The following is a 19,964-nucleotide window of genomic DNA, read 5'->3' on the forward strand; positions in this document are numbered from 1 at the left end:
GACAGCTCTGTGTTTCTGGGACATAAGTGTAGATGGCAGGGGATGGCATGGGCCCTAAGGAGAAAGGCTGTTTAGGCTTGCTTCCATTGAATCTTAGCATGAAGAGCTGTGGAGGTAGTGTAGTGTGGAGCACAAAGTCCGGGAAGTTGTGTTGTTATAGTCAGTGTGAGAGGGGAGATTGGAAGAGGAATGGACAGATGTGAGAACAGTAGGACTGAGTGAGTGAATGATTGGAGCACCATTTGGATGGAGAAAGGCTAGGACAAAAAGTAGTAGATGGGTGGGTGGGGTCTAGCCACCCACCATGCTAGGAAACACAGAAGAAAGGAGTGGAGCTGTGTGGATGTACACACATATCTTATGTTTCTCTGTGCATTTTCACATTTGTTACTGTGTTTCATAGTGAGAAATTAATGTTGGGTCCTACATCTTTCTACTGTGTTTATAAATGATAAAGGCACAGACAAAGAATTTACTATAGCCAGGCCCTTCTTGGAGTGCCCTTCATGGATTAACTCATTTCAACCACATGAGAGCTAGCAGTATTTTCACTTAAAAAAATTTTTGAATATATTTGTATGGGTGCTTTGCCTACATGTGTGTCTGTGCACTGTGTATATACCTGGATAAGAAGATCGTGTCTGATTTCCTGGAACTAGGGTTATAGGTGTTTGTGAACTACTCTGTGTGTGTGTGTGTGTGTGTGTGTGTGTGTATGCACGTGCGCATATTCTGACCTGGGTCCTCTGGAAGAACAATCAGGGCTTTTAATGACTTAGCCATCTCTCCAGTTCTCCTTTTTTTAAGAGATGACCTCTTGACCCATTCAGACAAATGCTTGAGCTAGGACTCAAGCTCTACACTTCACCAGACTCTCTTGTAACAGCAAGAAAATGATCCTAACTCCGTGCACTGTATGTGCTGTGTTTTGACAACTCAAACTCCTCCCCCACTATTCCACTTCACGACTTAATAGACCTTACCTGGACAAATACAAAACCTCGAGTTTTTCCCATATCTATTTTTTTTTTCTTTTTTTTTTTTTCGGAGCTGGGGACTGAACCCAGGGCCTTGTGCTTGCTAGGCAAGCGCTCTACCACTGAGCTAAATTCCCAACCCCCATTTCTATTTTTTTAATGCATGTGTTGTGTGTGTGTGTGTATGTGTGTGTATCAGGGTGGTGGTGGTGCATATATGTGCGCGTGCGCGCACACACACACACACACACACACACACACACACACACACACACGTATACAAACATTATGGAGGCCAAAGTGTCATCCTTAGGAACATTATCCACTACCTTTCAGTTGGGGTTTCTCATTGGCTTAGAGCTCAACAAATAGACTAGACTAACTGGCCAAAGTGTCCCAGTGGTCTTCTCTCTGTCTCCATGGCCGTAGGATTACAAACTCACACACCATACTTTGCATTTTTTTTCTTTTTTTCGGAGCTGGGCACCGAACCCAGGGCCTTGCGCTTGCTAAGCAAGCACTCTACCACTGAGCTAGATCCCCAACCTCCATACTTTGCATTTTTATGTGGGTTTTAGGATTAAACTCAGGGTCTCACACTCATAAGACAAGAACTTCACTAACTGAGCTGTTTCCTAGTTTCTGTATTCATTCTTGCTCCTCTCAGATACATTCTTGAGATCATAGGAATTTAAAAAATGCCTTTGGGGGCCGAAGAGATGGCTTATCAATTAAGAGCACTTGTTCTTGCAGAGGACACAAGTTCAAGTCTCAGCACCTACATGACAGTTTACAACCATCTTTAATTCCACAGGATTTAATGACCTTTGAGGGCAGTAGGTACAGACATGTTGTGCAGACATGCACATAGGATCAGCAAACATTTGTACACACAAATAGAAATAAATAAAAATGTTTCTGACCATGTGAGTCTCCTGACCTAAAGTCCCTAAGTACATCTTTTGCATTTAGCTAAATGCTTGGTGCTTGCTGCATTTAGTGACTGGGCTAAGGAGTGATTCTGTATGGTTTTCTCCAGGATGAAGGTCTTCTCCCAAATAAATATTTTGAAGTTGACTTTCCAATGATAGTCACAAGAAAACTGCACACCATCAAGTAAGTGTGGCTTTGTTGGGGGGAAAGGATGCCAGTTAGAGACTCAGCTCTTGGTGTATCTAGTTGAATGTGAGAGACCTCAGAAGAGAGTGTTGCCTTTCAGTTTCCTTTCTTGCTCTGGGACCATGAGTCCAGCATGAGTGCAGTCTTTAACAGCCTTCTGCACGACCCTCCTTACTCATTAATCCAACTTCTCTGAACAGGAAAAATCGACCTATGCTGAACACAGTTGAATACTCTGAAAATTCTTTGTGATTACTGCCTTATCATGGGGCCCTGGATTAACATAGTAATTTCGTTTTGCTTTGAGTATCTGTGAGGGCTCTTCTGAGGGCTGGCAGAGCTGTGGATGATGCACTTTTCTCAGCCTCTTGCTGTCTCATGTTTTTTTGGGTGGCCCAGTCTTCATAGTAGACTTGAGAGCTGAGTTCGGAGCCCTCTTCTGGAGATAAGAATTTCTGCCCAGACAAGTTGACTTGCTCAGGGTCACCCGGTTAGAGCTAAGATCTAAACCATGACTTTGAAAGCCTTGTATCAGGACTTTTTGTTGTTGTTTTGTTTTTAACACTTCTGCCCCACTATAAATAGATATTTAAATAGAAGCCTAGCTATTATGTTTTAAAGTTCCGTAGACATTAAAACTTTCAGTTTATTCTTTAGAGCTACTGCATTCCTATACATTGGGAATATTTTTCCACCTTTTCTGTGGTCTACTATGAGTTTTCCAGTTTTTCTAAACATTAAATACATTTATATTAAGTAGGCTCTTCAGATGACGAACAGGGACTCAGAACTCGGTACTTCTGCTGAGCTCATTAGCACCCTGGCTGAAGTAGGAAAGGCGCCCTGGGTGAAGCTGAAGCAGCTCACAATGGTTTCCTGGAAAGAAAAACAGGTTTTACCTGTGCATAGCCATGCGGGTCTCTAGTTTCTGATTGTTTTCATTTGCTGGGTTGGCTTTAAAAGTCAGTTCTTTGTACCTGTATGTCAAAGAACAGCAAGGATCATAAGATAGAGTTTTGTTTGAGAGCAAGCAAGAAATTGGAAGTAGCTGGAAAATCCTAGAACACTCAGAAAACTTGTGTTAGCATTTTAGTTATTTTCAAATTGAATTACTTCAGGGTCGGTGGGTGGTTTGAATGCCAAATGCAGAGCTGCCCTAACCTAAAGCCTGTGTAGATAGAACTGCTGCTGTGTACAAGGGACCAAATGTAGGTAGAGTGAAAGATCTCTGAAGTAACCCTTGTTCTGTAGTACATTAGCATTACACCAAACTTCCCTCATCCAGAAATCTGAAATAAAGATGCTCCAGAATGAGAAACATTTTCAGCATCATGTCCAGTTAGGGAAGTGTAACGGTTAAAGTCTATGCAGTTCTTACGGGTCTCACAGACATCCTGAATCTGTTTGCTCAGTTCGTGACAGATGGCTGCATTTTGGTAGTAAATTCACTCCTGTGTTTATTGATTCCCTTTTCTCCTCTTTTCTATCCTTCCACAGAAACAAGCCACTTCTATTCAGACCCATCATGGAGTTACACCCAGAGGATACTCTTCAAATAGGCAAGTGGCCTATGAGTGGTGTGGTCAGGATCGTAGCATGCTTAGTTGTTTGGGGCAGGGTCCCCTTCTCAATATGATAGTCTCAATGCAATGCAGTCCATTTATTTATACTAATGTGCTCAGCTCCAGTTGTCACCTAGGATCTTCTACATGCTTGTCAAGCCCTTTACCACTTAGCCATATCCCCAGACCCCCGTGTAAATATAACTGTTTCTGACACATTCTCTCAGTGCTGAGCCTTATAGATTGTGGGTATTTTGTTTGTTTGTCTGTCTGTAGATTTCTACCAACATTTTCCATTGTTCAGTTGTGGTTGACAGAAGGTCAGAGGGTTTAATAGTCATACAGGTAAGAGAACATATTCAGAGAGTGACCTTCTCTGTTAATCAGGCACCCCTTGTCCTCCTTTTGTGCACATCTGCAGTGCTGTAGCCGAGTTCCCTGTGACTAGAGTGTACTGAGGTTTCCACAGAAGTGTGTATGGCTGCCAGCCTTTGTGTCCCATGCAGACCAGCTGGACCTGTTGTGGCTGTTCACTTTTCTGTTTATCTAAGTACTTGGTTAATTGGTGTCACGTTAGGATGGCATGGCCACCTTGCACTTTGCATCACTTTGATCAACAATGGGGAGATGTATGACGCAGAACCACTTCCGTTGCACACACTCCCCCGTGGCGTTACCCTGCTCAGCTGCGTTCAGTTTTCATCTTTCCTGTTGGATAAGGAGCCCCATGGTCCCAGGGATTTATTGTTGGCTGGTTTGGTTTTAATTCAAGACCCTGCTGGGTAGCCATGGCTAACCTAGAACATAGGTTTCTTCTGCCTATGCCTCCTCAGTGCTAGAGTCACAGACAGTGCTGTCATTCCCAGCTCATACCATGTTTTGGTTATCCTTGTGTTCTGAGAATTGACTCAGTGCTCTGTACACAGTGCCAACAAATTATTAGATGGGTGGGCAGATGGGTAAATTAATCTTGCTTATGGTCAAGAAATCCACCTGAGACAGAGTCTCCTTTACCTTAAAACAAAATAGAAACAAAAAACAAGACTCAAGTTTTCTGGGAAAATTTCTTATCTAAAAAGATCATTTTGTAATCTTTAAAAATAATAAATTACTCTTTCATTGAAGGAATGATGGGTTGCATTGGTTGGGTTCAACTCAGATCAGTATGCCTTTTGAAATGCTTGCTTGAAAAATACAAGTACTATTGAGTCACTCTTTGCGCCCGCGTATGTGTTATTTATAGACCTTCACTTTGCTCATACCTTTTCCCGAACTGTTGAAGGCAGATGCTTTAGAAGGCAGATGAACACAGCCTTTATCAGTTACCCTTTGCTCTGTAACAAACCACTGCAAACCATGTGGCCCAAAGCATCTGCCATCTGTTTAGCTCACAGTGAGACTTGTCTCTTCAGTTGTGTTCATTTGGGTAGAACGTCTAAGCTGGGCTCTTATCTTTGCCAAAGGCTTCCTGGGTGTCCCCAGGCCTTGAGTACATTAGGTCAGGCTGACCCTGTCTGTTTAAAATTACAGTGCCTTGAAGGTCTCAGCAACTCCACAGTACTGTAGGCCAAAAGACATCTCCCACGCTTCAGTTTACTAGTTAGTTGGATTCAAACTTCTTAAGTATATGTGTTGAAACAATGTATTAGTCATTTGAAGGCAATAGACAAGTTGGATAAGCAATATCTAGTTATTTAGACATTTAGACATGCTATGTGCCAAGACTGCCTTAAAGTTTGAATCCTTCTACCTTAGCCTCCCAAATACTAGGATTCCAGATGCACACCAGTGCTCTATGTGTGGCTATTTCGATCTTTAACTGCTGTTACTAGTGAAGCCTGGTGTACCTTTTGGGTACTTAACAACTTCACCTTGGAATCAGACTGAGGACCACCTATGTCTACATCAACATTCACAGTGTTTGCTTTTTATGTACAGCATATGAGAGCTTAACTTCCCAAGGGGGATGGTAACATTGGAGGAATTCAAAGAGTTCAAAGAGATGTACTGTTGAGACTGTGTTTTGCTTATGTTTGTCTGATGTTAAGTATCCATTTCCTGGGGAAATTCAAAACATTCTATTTCATTCCTGTAAATTTGCTATGCTACCCAGGGTACCTCAGTGCACATTTGGGAACCTCAAGGTCATCAGTTTAACATCTGTAATACTAAATATAATCATTTGAGATGAGCATTGTCTATATTTTATGGTTTAAAGAAATGTAGGTACCATAACTGCTCTGTCCTTATGCCCAAGAAAAGCTAGTTCTGGAGTTCGTCCTCTCAGGTTTGCAAGGCTGGCTGGTAACTTGCAGCACCAGACAGAACGGCAGCTAAAGTGCTTGGCATTTCAGAACCCTGGACCTCGGGTGGCAGATTTGACCCCAAAACAAGGCAGCAGAGAAAGACAGCGCAGATGTCGAAGATGAAGGAATATTTTTCTGTGAAGTACGAGGTGATGACGTACAACAGAAACGGCAGGCTGCTCTGTAACCATGTGGACCTGTGTGACTGCCTGCAGAAGAATGCCTGCCTGGGATGTTTCCACCTGTGTCCCAAGTGCAACTCCAACAAGTGTGGGCCGGAGCGCCGGGTCTGTGATGCCATCGTCACCGAGTCTGGAGATGATCAGCACCCCGCCACTTAGTGTTCCTGACTAGGAGATATGGAGAGAGAGAGAGAGAGAGAGAGAGAGAGAGAGAGAGAGAGAGGGGGGGGGGGGGGAGTGTGTGTGTGTGTGTGTGTGTGTGTGTGTGTGAGAGAGAGAGAGAGAGAGAGATGTGTGAGTGTATGTGTGCTTATTTGTTTTGAGACAGGATCTATCTATTCTGTAGGTCAGGCTGGCCTTGAACTTATGACAGTCCTCTTGCCTTAGCTCCCCAAGTTGTATTAATTTAGGTATATTATGCCAGGCTTGGCTTCTGTTTCTTTTACATACATACATACATACATACATACATACATACATACATACATACATACATACATTTACTTTTAAGTCAAATGATTTTCTCTTGGATAAGTGTTAGTGTTTGGGCAAACTATTCTCTCAAGCTACAGATGGATGTAGAATGGACGATAATTGTGTAGACCCTCTCAGGTTCCACAGTTCATGACCAAAGACTGCAAGAGTGGACGATCAGTCTCCCTCATTAGCAGCACTCCCAACTCTGCCTTGAGGTCACCTCTCCCTTCTCAGGGTGTCTGGTTAAGATTTGCAGAGCTCTGCATCTGAAAGCTGTTACCTAGAACATACAACCAAATGTATGTCTTTTTTAGAATGTCACATATTACTAAGAAAAGCAAACCTGTGCCTTTGTACTATATGTCTTTAGTCTTATTTTTTATTGTTTATAATTTGATGTTAAACTTAAATTTTGTAATGACAATATTTTTATTACCAGACACTTATATTTTACTAAATCTTAGTTGACTAAATTGAGAAGCAAACTCGAATATGCTAAAAGTAAGTGATTAACACATTTCCTTACAAGATCAGTATTTTAGGTTGTTTTTTTTTTTTTAAAGGAAGTTAGCCTTAAATGATACTCAGTGGCTTACATGTTTACTAGTTGGATGTGTGTATGAGCAGCTGACTGAAAGCACGATGTGGTTGTCTCTGTTCTGATATACTATAGCAGGTGTCTGGAAAGTTGAATTTGGCCTTCTATGAACAAATTTATTTCTCTCTCTCTGTGTGTGTGTGTGTGTGTGTGTGTGTGTGTGTGTGTTCATGTACATCAGTGCAGGTGCCTGCAGAGGCCAGAGATGTTGACTTCTTTGGAGCTTGAGTTACTGGCTTTTATGAACCACTTGAAATCAGTGCTGGGAACCAAACCCAGGTCCTTTGGAAGAGCAGTGTGTGCTCTAAATGTCTGAACCATCTCTCCAACACCAAACATTAATTTTCCCCATCTTAAGTCAGAGTTTCTCTTATGTTCATTGACTGGTAGATTCTCAAATCCTCAGTCACTAACTTTAGATGTGTACTGTGAGTCAATTTACATTTGAAACAAATTCCCAGATGATGCTGAAGTCACAGGCCTGGGGGCCATGTATGAAAAGCACTTCTCTACGTTACATTAGATTTGTAATGAAAGGGAGTGTCTAAATACTGGGACTTAGTGACTTGGTACTGTGTTAAACCACTCAAAATCTTGTTTTAAATAAATGTGAAGTGTTGAGAAAGAAAAGAAAAAGAAAGAAAGAAAGAGAGAGAGAGAGAGAGAGAGAGAGAGAGAGAGAGAGAGAGAGAGAAAGAAAAGAAGGAAAAGAGAAAAGAAAAAAGAAAGGAAGAAAGGAATGTAGTCATGTGGCTATGTTACTTGCCCAGAGCTCCAGGGCTGACAGTGGCTAAGTTGAAATGTGACCATGTACTGTAAATTCAATTCAAAGAAGGTTTTGCTTTTGAGTTTTAGTTTGTGATCTGTATAGATCACAATGTGCTGTGACTCCTCAATCGTAGAATATGTAGGACCACTTAAAGATTATTTGTTTTGTTGTGGTGGGTCTTGCCATGTTGTTCAGGTTGGTGTCAAATTCCAGGGTTCAAGAAATCCTTTTACCTCAGCCTCCTGAGTAGCTGGGGATATGTGTTATTTAAGGACTTTTAACAACTTACTACTTAGTAGTAGTAGGGTTCTTGTGCCTCTCTTTATGTCAGGGTCTCTTTGTGTTCATTATTGATGGTTAGGATCTAATGCTGCTCATCATGGGAGACTTACACAGCACATCCCTCAGTCATAACAAGCAAATACGTCTTTAGATATTGCTCCAAGCTCTCTACTCGTGAAGTTGCTCTGGTTGAGAGCCACTTCTTATACTGAAGAATGGCTAAGCTTATGTAATGAGGATTTTCATAATTGTCTCTCATTTTGACCATATATAAGCCAGTTCTTAGTTGTTCCTGCATAGGAGCTGTATTTTTAAAGCTTCTCCTTTGTCAGTTCTCTTAGCAACAAGTCCTCTTAAAGAGTGCTGGCTACAGAAGTGCGTGTAGTAACACACAGGTATCATTTTAACCGTTCCACCCTCTGATGATAGAATCTCATGAAGCCCAGGCTGGCCCAAACTTACTATGTAACCAAGGCTACCCTTCAGTTCTCAGACCTCTTGCCTCTACATTCAAGTGCTAGGATTTCAGGATTGCACCCTGCTACCCAATGTACAGGATTTAAATCCATGGTGATTGACTTTCCAAACCTGGATATGTCCATTATTTCAGAAAGCCTTCTATAAACATTGCACAAAATACTTCAAACCTTCCTCCACATTCCCTTACCAGAAAACCTAGAAGGAGAGGAGGGATGTGTCTCCTTCCTGTGGTTATGGGAAGTCCTTCCATCACCTCTGGGGAGGCTCCAGTATACACAGCTTCTGCTCAATCGGTGGGCTCTGGCCAGTGCTGGATTTCATGAAAGTGTCTCTTTTCTTAGAATAGTAAAACTTCCTTGGGATTTACTCTGCCCTTGTCCCCCACAGGTCCATTGTATTCTCTGAGGACAGTGGACCTCCTATATCTAAACAACAGCTTTGACTTAGGGACAACTGTATGTGGTGCTAGTGTGTGCTGTTCCAGTCCTTAGATTCTGTCACTTCAAAGACTCGAGGTCATGTTGTCCAGGGCTTCCTGCCTGTTGTGTGGAATGCCCCCTCGACACAGGCTTGGCCTGAGAGCCTCAGATCTGCTGTCCTTGTGCACTGTTTGCTGTTTGATACTGGGCCTAGTTAGATAAGTCTCTCCCAAACCACTTGGTTGCCCCTTGCCACCACTATATTATTTCCATTATATTAGAGAACTAATTGCATGCCTCAAAATTCTGTTGTGTGCCTTTTAGGTTTTCGTTAGAAATGGAAAAGCTCATTAAAGACTTGCTTACTATCAATGTGTTATTTTTAAGAAGGTACACAAGCACGTGGGAAGTGTTTGTTTCTGTTATAGGCCAGACAAGTATTTCTGTTTTTGTTATATTATTCTCTTGATACAGTGTTGTGGTACCCTGGGGCTGACTCTGGGTTCCGCTTGTCCTTTATTGCTTTCCTGATATCTAAGGGACTCCCGGAAGGTGTTTATCTTTTTCAATGTATTTGCGTCGACTGATGAAGATGATAAGGGGCCTGCTTCCATGCTTTGGTGCTTTAGTCCTGGGGATTGAATACAGGGTTTTATACATGCAAGGTGGGCACTGTGCCACTCTCTGCCCCTGCTGATAAGGAGTCTAGAGCCAGAACTTGAATCAGTAGCAGTGGTTCAGGATGACTTGTCACCTTGTTACATTTTCTGTACCACTGAGGAAATAGTAAATAAGGCCTGCAGTAGAAAGATACCTGATTTGAGCACAGTGATAGACACCTGTCTTCCCAGCACTCAAGGAGTGGGAGAGTCGCTGTGACTGCAAGGCCAGTCTGAGTTAAACAGCAAGGCCCTGTTAAAACAAACAAACAAACAAAGCCTAGTCATTGAATACTTGACAATTTATAGGGCCACACTGAGGTATCATGACTACACCGATGACTACGAAATCTTACCTCGGGCACACCTGAAAACTCATGTTCTTACTCATTTTGAAAATGTATTGCTTCATAAACTAATTCTTTTAAACTGACTGGTGACTGACAGGTACTTCATCAGTGTATGTACGAGGATGTTCATTGCAGTGTCTCAGATGGAGAAAATTTGGCAATACTGTGTATGTCCAATAGTATGGGATTGACCAAATACAAGGTGTTTTTGATGGTGATCCCATATATTCAGCAGTGGAAGATTGTATTTTCCCTTTTAATGGCATGCTAGAAAATCAATATAGAAAATGGTTCCGTGAGCTGGACATAGTGGTGCAGGTATGTAGTCCCAACTGGACAAGCTGAGGTTGGAGGAATCAGTCTGAGCAACGCAGTAAGTCCTCATCTTGAGAAAACAAATCAAAATAAAGAGAATGATGTCTTCGATGCTGCTATTAGGTAGGAAACACAATTTGGAAAACAGGTACTTAGTGGTCCTATTTTCTTAAATACCTGTGTGTGTGAGAGAAGTGTTTTACTTGAGCTTAAGCATAAAATAAAAAAAACTACAATGTTCACTGATAACCTTTAGAAGATATGACTTGGGCTAATTTTCACTGTCCTGTCATATGATTTATGTGTGTGTGTTCAATATGTGTTTGTATGTGCATGTACCCATAAGGAAACCATAAGAGGAGTCGAGTCCTCTTCTGTCGCTCTCCTCTCCACCTCATTGCAGAGATGCAGGGACTTTCACTTACCCTAGATTTTTCTGTGTTTTCTTCTTCTTCTTCTTCTTCTTCTTCTTCTTCTTCTTCTTCTTCTTCTTCTTCTTCTTCTTCTTCTTCTTCTTCTTCTTCTTCTTCTTCTTCTTTATCATCATCATCATCATCATCATCATCATCATCATCATCATCATGTTTGGTTTTTTGAGATAGGGTTTCTCTTTGTAGCCCTAGCTGTCCTGGAACTGGCTATGCTGACCAGATTGACCTTGAATTCACAGAGAGCCACCTGACTGCCTCCCCAAGTGTTAAGATTAAAGGTGTGCACCATCATACCTGGATTAAAGTTACTTTAATTTTGAAAAAGCCATATCTAGGTTGGAGAGATGGCTCTGAGTTAAGAGCACTTGCTGTTCTTCCAGAGGACCTAGGTTTGATTCCCAACATCCACATGGAGCCTCACAACCATCTGCGTACTATGCGGCCATACATACAGGCAAAACATTCATACGCATAAAATGATTAAAAATGTAAAATAAAATAACCTTCAAAAAAGAAAAGGCCTTGTCCATTAAAAGAATGATATCATTGGCTTGCATTGAAATAAGCGTTTTATTTTTTGCATTTGCAGATAGTCACATGCTGGATTCAAAAAGATATGCCATCATTGGAGCAGATCTCCGAGACCTTTCTGAGCTGGAAGAGAAACTAAAGAAATGTAACATGAATACACAGTGAGATTTTTTTTTAACCCCTTATGTGTTTGTGGTTTCCTGCGAATTATGAGAGCCAGTTAGTACAGCTTGCTACTTGCTTTCTGTCTTTATGCTGTATTGTGCCATTGCTACTTTTTGTAGTTTCCTGAGAGTTCTAAGCAGTCTTTTCCTTAAGTGTGCTTTTCACCCGTGATTCCTTTTTAAAATGCTTGCCCTAATATAATAAAGTGTGTGAGAGCCTATAGCAACAATGTGCAAAGAAAGAGCTGGTGTCTAAAATACATAGAGACCAACACTCATGAAAGTGGTCAAAGATAGGTAGATAGTGACAGGACGTCAGGATGTACAACGTGTGCCCATCACATGGGGCTGTCAGACCATTGTAGTCATCATACAAAGTTCTGGTATTCTCTGACCAAAGTGGCAAGAATATGTAAATCTGACTGTGTATGAAGTTGGTGAGGATGTGGGTGGTAGGGAGTAGGCTGCAGTGACTCACCAAGTAGGAGTGGGCTGGCTACAAGCCATGGTGGGAATAGTGGGAAATAGCTAGCAGAATTGTAATCTGTGATACAAAAGTCCCACTTTGGGTGTATTTTCCAGAGAAGTTACTTCACACTAAAAGGTGGGTGTTGATTGCAGCCAGCAGAGTAGCAGGAAATTGGAAAGGCTCCCTGGAAGGAAACTGGATGAATAAACCATGAAGTACATGACTCAACTCCACATGGAGAACTCAAAATCTATCCACGAAGTAAAAATCAAGTTGCAGAATAACACTCGCACTACGTAAAGCCACATCTCTGGACCAGAAGTGCACACTTAGATTGCAGAAGTGGCTTATGGGTGAAAAGAAGGGTCCTCTATGCCGAGTTTCTGAGATCGCCCTTTGTAGAGAAGAGATGAGGGGTGTGTGGCCTTGGAACCAAGTCAAAGTCAGACTGCATAGATAAAGATAACATTGGGTAGTCACCATCTGAAGTTAGTACCCAGGAGCACATTTAAAGGGATGATGTGGTGAAGGGAATGTTGCTTAAAGAATAAATAAGGCAGAGCATCCATTGCAGGTTAAAGAAATGAGCAGTGGGGGACATAAGTAGGAGGAGGGTAGGAATGGATGTGAAATACGAGTGAGCTCTGGGAGGTGGACGGAGAGAACAGGGAGCACCAAGTCTCCATGGCTTCCCTACTTATCTGTGCCAATGTGGGAGCTAGTATCTTTGCATATTGGAGCTCTTCTTGACATAGTCAGCCTACACCACTCAGCAACACTGTTAGCCTCAGTAGGACTTGGAGGTCCACGTGTCCCATGCAAGAGATGGCTCTGATGGCCTAGTACCATCCTGGAGTCTTTGTCTGTCTTTGTCTCACTTAGTATTCAGAGAGCACCATTGGTTCCTAGGCCATGACGCCCTTAGGAGGTGGAACCTTTAGGAAGGGAACTTGATAGGTATCTTAGTTAGGGTTTTACTGCAGTGAACAGACACCATGACCAAGGCAAGTCTAATAAATGACAACATTTAATTAGGGCTGGCTTTCAGGTTCAGAGGTTCAGTCCATTATCATCAAGGCAGGAATATGGCAGCATCCAGGCAGGCATCATACAGGAGGAGCTGAGAGTTCTACATCTTCATTTGAAGGCTGTTAGCAGAATACTGACTTCTAGACAGCCAGGATGAGGGTCGTAAAGCCCATGCCCATAGTGACACACCTCTAAATAGTGCCACGCCCTGGGCCAAGCATATTCAAACCGTAACAGTAGGGATTACACTGGGCATAAGTTCTGAAGGAGCCACAGCCAGTCTCTTTCTCTGTCCCTGGTTATGAAGTATACCCTATTCTACCATTTGTTCCTGGCCATCTGGAATCTGGGCATGAATTCAAAGCAACAGGGCCAACCAATCTTGAATAGGAACCTTGAACAATGTGTGCCGAAGTTACCTTTCCTCTTTATGAGCTGGCTGTCAGGTGTGTTACAGGGGAGAGAGAACTGAGTCGGGGAAGTCTGAGGGCAAGCCTGGGTTTTCCACTCCACAGATCTCAGATTATAGCATGTAGCTTATTCTTCTTTTGACTGAATATAACATACTGATATTCAAGGACACTGGTTTCCTTAGGCTTATGAGAGTCACCAAGGGTTGGAATCAGATGCTCCTAGGTTACTGTGGCACCCTCATCATCAGGAGTCTTAGACTCTTATCCTGAGCATAGTGCCAACCTTTTAATGAACTAGTTATTTGACAGTGGTCCTTTAAAATATTTTTTAAATTTATTTGGCCCTTAGTTCTTTTCTGCATTCTGATATGGTGTAAATACTGTATCTCCAGATAGGTTTAAAGACTTGATGATGAAATGCATGTGAGGGTGGGGGAACAGGAGGAGCGTGTACTGGTCACTTTTGGAGTAAGTCATACTTCAGTCTGACTTAGGCCCTAGGGACCTGCAGCTTCTGCAGTGATGTGACAGAACAGGGAAGACCCAGTTATAAGTGAGCTGTTGATGGGGGGGAAATTGGCCTCACTTTTGGAACCCCATACCAAAAGGTGAAAAGCAGTTGTTACAAGTATGAGAACTGTGTCTGATTTCCCGGGTGGCTCCCTTATCTTTTCAGTGCTTTCTTTTACATTATATTTTGAAAAGTAGTGATCCCAAACTGGTAATTCCAGTACTTAGGAGGCCAAGGCAGATAAGTCACTATGGGTTCAAGGGCAGCTGGGGTTACATAGCCCTTAGTGAGATCTTGTCTTGAAAAAAAAAAATCAATTGTTAATCCTGTTTTTAATGTTAATGAGTATCCTTAATAGTAGTTTTAGGGGGCTGCAGAGATGGCTCAGCGGTTAAGAGCACTAGCTGCTCTTCCAGAGGTCCTGAGTTCAATTCCCAGCAACCACATGGTGGCTCACAACCGTCTGTAATGGAATCTGAAGAGAGCGATAGTGTCCTCATACACATAAAATAAATAAATACATCTTTAAAAATAGAGTTTTAAGTAGCTAGGCGGTGGTGGTGCGTGGCTTTAACCCCAGCACTGGGAAGGCAGAGGCAGGCAGATCTCTGAGTTTGAGGCCAGCCTGGCTACAGAATGAGTTCCAGGGAAGCCAAGGGTTATGTAGAGAGACTGTGTTTAGAACCCCAACTATCACCACCAATAGTTTTAAGTGGTCTTTGTTTTATATTTCATTTTTTTCATGATACAAGGCTTCATCATGTAATCCTAGACACTCTAGTGCTAAGATTATGGATGTGTGCCACTGCATTTGGTTCTAACCATTTGTAACTTAAATTTCAAATAACTCCAATGTATTTCTTAGTTCATTTCCTTACGCTGTGGTTATATACTACAACACAAGTAAACCAACGCAAGGGAGCACGTGTTTGCTTCATCTCAGTTCAAAGTATAGTCTGTTATGTCAGGAAGTCAGGACGGCAGGATCTGGACGCAGCTGCCCGCACCACATCCACAGTCAGGAAGCGGAGCAGTGGGTCCATGTTGCTCTCAGCTCCCTGCCGCCACTTACGCAGCCCTAATCCCAAGCCACAGAATGGCTCTTCCCACCTTAGCTCAGTCAAGATAATTTCCTACAGGCATTCTCAGATGCCTGTCTTCCTGCTGATGCTAGATTCTGACAAGCTGACAGCACTAACAGCACAACTTAAAACCACAAAACTTCCGTGTGATGCCTTTCCTGAGGCTTCCCTTCTGTCACAGCTTAAATGACAGTGGTTGCCTTTGCAACATGAGACTTTGCCACCATGCCTTGCAGTCTGGGTTTAACCCTCAGGAGCCCGTATGGTGGGAGAGGAGAGCTGACTCCCACAGCTTGTCCTCTGACCTCCTTACACATACGCATAAATAAATACAATTAGAGGTTTCTTTAAAGCTTGGGGCTGTTTTTCTTTGGTCATTAACTTATTAAATGAGATATGGTAATATCACTTTTTCTCACTTTCATAATCTATTATGTGAGTTTTTTGTTTGTTCGTCTGTTTTATTTTGTGACATGGTCTTTATGTACTCCAGGCTGGCCTTGAATTTACTGTGCAGAGGGAAGGTGACCATGAACTTCTGATCTTCCTTTCTCTACCTCCCCAGTGCTGAGATTCATACCATGTCCAGTGTGAGCATTGCAGGAGTGCCAGCCTAGTCTGAGCTCTGTCCCCGATCCATATAAGGATCAAGGCTTTAGACTTAGATTATATTGTCAAATTGGAAAAAAGTGGGTTTGCTTTCTGTTATTCATCATGCTTGCAGTACGGACTTACTTCTGTCTCCTGGATTCGGTGTTTTCCCTTCTGTACTGTGATTCAGCTGCACTGAGCTTAAGATGTGTGGTGGAGCTGGGGATATGGCTCAGTGGTATGCGCTCTTTCAGTGCACATCTATGGACCAGTGTGCTGGGGAGGAAACAGGTACATCCTGGTTTCTCACTGGCCAGCCAGCCAAAATGATGAGTTTCTGCTTCTGTGAGAAGCAGTAAGGTCAGAGTGGGAGAGGAAGACATTTGATCCACGTACATGTGCACACACACAGGTACACACCCTGCACATAGGTGGCTGGCCAGCATGCTAATGAGCAATAGGTGTGTGTCTTAGTTAAGTGGAGGTATTGATCGTTTCACCGTTTAAAAGGTTAAAATGGAATGCAGGTGAACACGGGGATGGTTGGTGCTGTCAGGCCAGTGCTAGGCTGTTGTGAATGCCATACTTCTCTCACTGATGGCAGCTATGAGCAGAGGTGCCATGTGCAACTATACACATAGGGGTTCTGGTCGCAGGGTGCACGAGGATATGATTTGAACAGTTTATTTCACGTCTTTATTTCTACAGTTTCTCTTTTGAGTACTGGAATAATATCAGAACCCAACAAGCCATGTTCCAAGTTCATGTCAGTGATAACTGACTTAAAAATCTAAGAAATGGGACTGGAGATATATGTAGCTCAAAGATAGAGCACCTGCCTACGTGTGTATGCAGGGTTCGGGTTTTAATTCTCAGTACTGAACAAAGTGTGAGAAATGGCCAGTGTGTGGTGTTGTATGTCTGCGGTGTCAGCCTTACGCTGGAGACTCAGGAGTTGATCGCCAGCCTGGTCTTCACAGTGAGGCTGTCTCAAAAAACAAACAGAAGAATCTGAGCTGCAGTTACATTTCTATAATTTTAGTTGTTGCTTATGGTTCTTAGTGGAGGAACTACAAATAACTTCTAATTTCGGTGTATAGAAATCATTTCAGTTTTTGTAGTAATATATTTGAAAGATACATAATGATTTTTTTATCAGTTTCTTTTTTTTTTTTTTTTTACCATTTCATTACATGTAGTTTATTTGTTCTATGATCTAAACATAAAGACAAAAGAAAGCCACTTGGGGTTGGGGATTTAGCTCAGTGGTAGAGCGCTTGCCTAGCAGGCACAAGGCCCTGGGTTTGGTCCTCAGCTCAAAAAAAAAAAAGAAAAGAAAAAGAAAGCCACTTAATTTGAGAGAAATAACCAGTCAGGAGAATCTTGTTCTTTAAGGTGAAGGGAGGAAATGAGGATCTGGCAAAGGAGTCTGAGAAGGAATGTAAATGAACTTAGAAAAGACAAGTGGAGATGTTCTAGTAACACAGGGAGTATGAGGACGCCCAAAAGCAGCCACTCGTACCACCCTGCTAAGGCATAGGGTGCATTGTGGAGGAGTGGCTGGGAAGATGGGTAAAGGGCTAGGCTAGGAAATGCAATCCCTGCCAGACCTGACCTACCACTGTGGCCATTAGTTCACATCACTGGTCCACTTCTATCCACTGCACAGGACTAGGAAGGAGGAGGGGCTCATAGAGCCCTGCTCTTTACCCTGAACTACTGGTTACTGGTAGATTTTGGAAGAGGAGTGATCCTTGTTTACAGTTGTGGCCCTGTTGCTGAGCACATGATTCCAACAGAGAGCTCCAAACCCATGCTCACACAGGTGGCCCTTGTCAATCTTAGTAGACATAAAGTGACATGAATGTGAGAGAGATTTGTTGGAAGTAGGAGAGGGGAGGGATGACAGTGGGTAAGGGGGCCCAGTGTGCCAGGCAAACATGTGGAATTGTACAAAATATAAGAAGAGTTATGCCGTCTGGATAACTGTATAGCAATGTATTGTTTTTACTGCTTTAAAATGTATTATTACTTTGGGTAGATCGATGCATACTAATAATAGAATTTCTTGAAGAATATAACCATTTGTAATGACATTGTCTTCAGCTTTTTTTTTTTTTTTTAATTTATATGAGTACACCGTCGCTGTCTTCAGACAAACCAGAAGAGGGCATCAGATCCCATTACAGGTGGTTGTGAGCCACCATGTGGTTGCTGGGAATTGAACTCAGGATCTCTGGAAGAAGAGTCAGTGCTCTTAAGCACTGAGCCATCTCTCCAGCCCTGTCTTCAGCTTTTTAAATTAATTATTTTTTTTATTTGGTTCTGGGAATGGACCTAGGGCCTCATAAATGCTACGCAAGCTCTGAACCACTGAATTAAACTCTTAAGTCTTCTTTTTCCATCTCTTTATGGCAGACCTTCACTTAATAAAGATTAGATTCTATTAAAGGAATATTAGTAATTTCTACATATCTCAGCTCAGTGGTTTGAAACAGTTCACATGTTGCTAAGGATTCTGTGAGTTGTAGTGGGGCTGGGCTTAAATGGGTGGTTCTTTCTCGAGGCCAAGTATGTTGATAGCCCCAGGGGCCCACTTGAGTGACCAGCAGATGGGCCAGCTGGCAGCTATCAGCAAAGACACTTCGTTTTCTTCCCATCACCTGGCTATCTGGAGTTCATTTTCTGTCAGGATTCCACTGTAGGAACAGGTCATGCTCAGTGCGTGTGTGATCTCCACACTATCTGTTTGCTGGTCTACACAGCCCCGGTTCCAGGGTAGGAGAATAATCTCCTGCAGTGGGAGAGCCTACAGGGTTCTGTTGCCCCTGGACAGTAGGCACACAGCAGCAGCAGGCCTGTCTCCCTTTCTAGTCTGCCCCATGCACTGAACTCATTTTCTTAAGATAGACAGACGCCAGCTCCTTGCTCTCCTTTCTGTAGTTGTGTCTCTGGACATTTGTACTAGACATCAGTCAAGCCGAGTGCTAACTCTGGATTTCTTGGCTATGGAGCAGCAGTGCTGTGATGTTTGCCTAACTCGGTGTCGTGACCTGATGACCCGTCTCTCTCTCTCTCTCTCAGGTTGCCCACACTCCTGATAACCGAATGTGTGCTGGTGTACATGACTCCGGAGCAGTCAGCCAACCTCCTAAAGTGGGCAGCCCGCAGTTTTGAGACGGCCATGTTCATAAATTATGAACAGGTAAGAGTTTCCCGAGAGGCAGATTTCACATGGGCTTCCAGAACCTTTGCCTCAGTCCTTGTTCAGTTCCTTCTGTGTATAGCCATATGTGTCTGCTTCATTCTGTTCTAGCAACCCTTTTCTCCTGCTTTCTCGACTTCCCCCCAGCTCTTAGCAGAGATTTTGGACCCTGATTCTTGGGGAAAGTTTTCAAATTATCATATATTATCAACAGACTTGTAGACATGGATTGAAGTAATTTTGACCATATTAGAAGGAAGAGCGGGTTGGGGATTTAGCTCAGTGGTAGAGCGCTTGCCTAGCAAGCGCAAGGCCCTGGGTTTGATCCCCAGCTCTGGGGGGAAAAAAAAAAAGAAGGAAGAGCAAGCTCAAAGGCCCTTAAAGGCAGGAATGTGAACAGATGACATTGACTGTGTGATGTGAGGAAGATGGGGACTGAGGAGCCTGGGACTGTCAGGTGGTTTAGAGGGTCTGACCTGAGGGGGATGGAGAGGCTACTTGTGAATAAACTGAGGGGCCTGGAGTGGCCACTCATTAGGTCCAGCCAGGAGTTTAATGTGAGCATTTGACCTAGAGTTGCAAGGGCCCTAGTTTTGTAAGAGAAGTGTGATATACAAGATTGTAAATATAAAATGCTCTATTCCTTCAATGACTAATCGCTGATATCGGTCCAGTGGCTGCAGAAAAGGCTCTTTTGGAGCTTTGAAAGGATCCAGCTTGAGTCTCAGGCCTGTGTGATGAGGACAAGTTGCATACACTCTCTGTGCCTCTGCTTCCTTGCCTGAAAATAGTGAAAGCTCTGCTTCCCAGTGTAAGGTATACAAGAGTTCGTGTGTGCATTTACACCTGGGCCTACCCCACTCCTCACCCCCTGGTTAAGTGAGTGTGTGCTGTTCAGATTCTCCTGAGCGCTGGTTGTTTGCTGTGGGGGAGACACAGGAGGTTAGACATTCATATACACCATGTGGAGGCCTCTGTTGCTCTCTGCCTCATTCCCTTGAGGTGGTTCTCACGGAACCTGGCACCTGCAGCTCTTTGGCTCG

At 43.0% G+C, this 19,964-nt stretch overlaps 1 protein-coding gene across 2 annotated transcripts in view; it reads left to right on the forward strand.

Annotated features, from left to right (window-relative positions):
- The window catches only part of Lcmt1 (leucine carboxyl methyltransferase 1), a 56,023-nt gene that overhangs the window by 22,465 nt on the left and 13,594 nt on the right, over nt 1–19,964 (forward strand). For both annotated transcript variants that reach the window (XM_006230191.5, NM_199405.3), the window contains exons 4-7: nt 2,017–2,093; nt 3,594–3,655; nt 11,516–11,618; nt 18,801–18,921. In XM_006230191.5, the coding sequence (XP_006230253.1) occupies nt 2,017–2,093; nt 3,594–3,655; nt 11,516–11,618; nt 18,801–18,921 (363 nt within the window). The remainder of the gene's footprint in view (nt 1–2,016; nt 2,094–3,593; nt 3,656–11,515; nt 11,619–18,800; nt 18,922–19,964) is intronic.

The sequence above is a fragment of the Rattus norvegicus genome, chromosome 1, assembly GCF_036323735.1.
Source record: "Rattus norvegicus strain BN/NHsdMcwi chromosome 1, GRCr8, whole genome shotgun sequence".
NCBI lineage: Eukaryota > Metazoa > Chordata > Mammalia > Rodentia > Muridae > Rattus > Rattus norvegicus.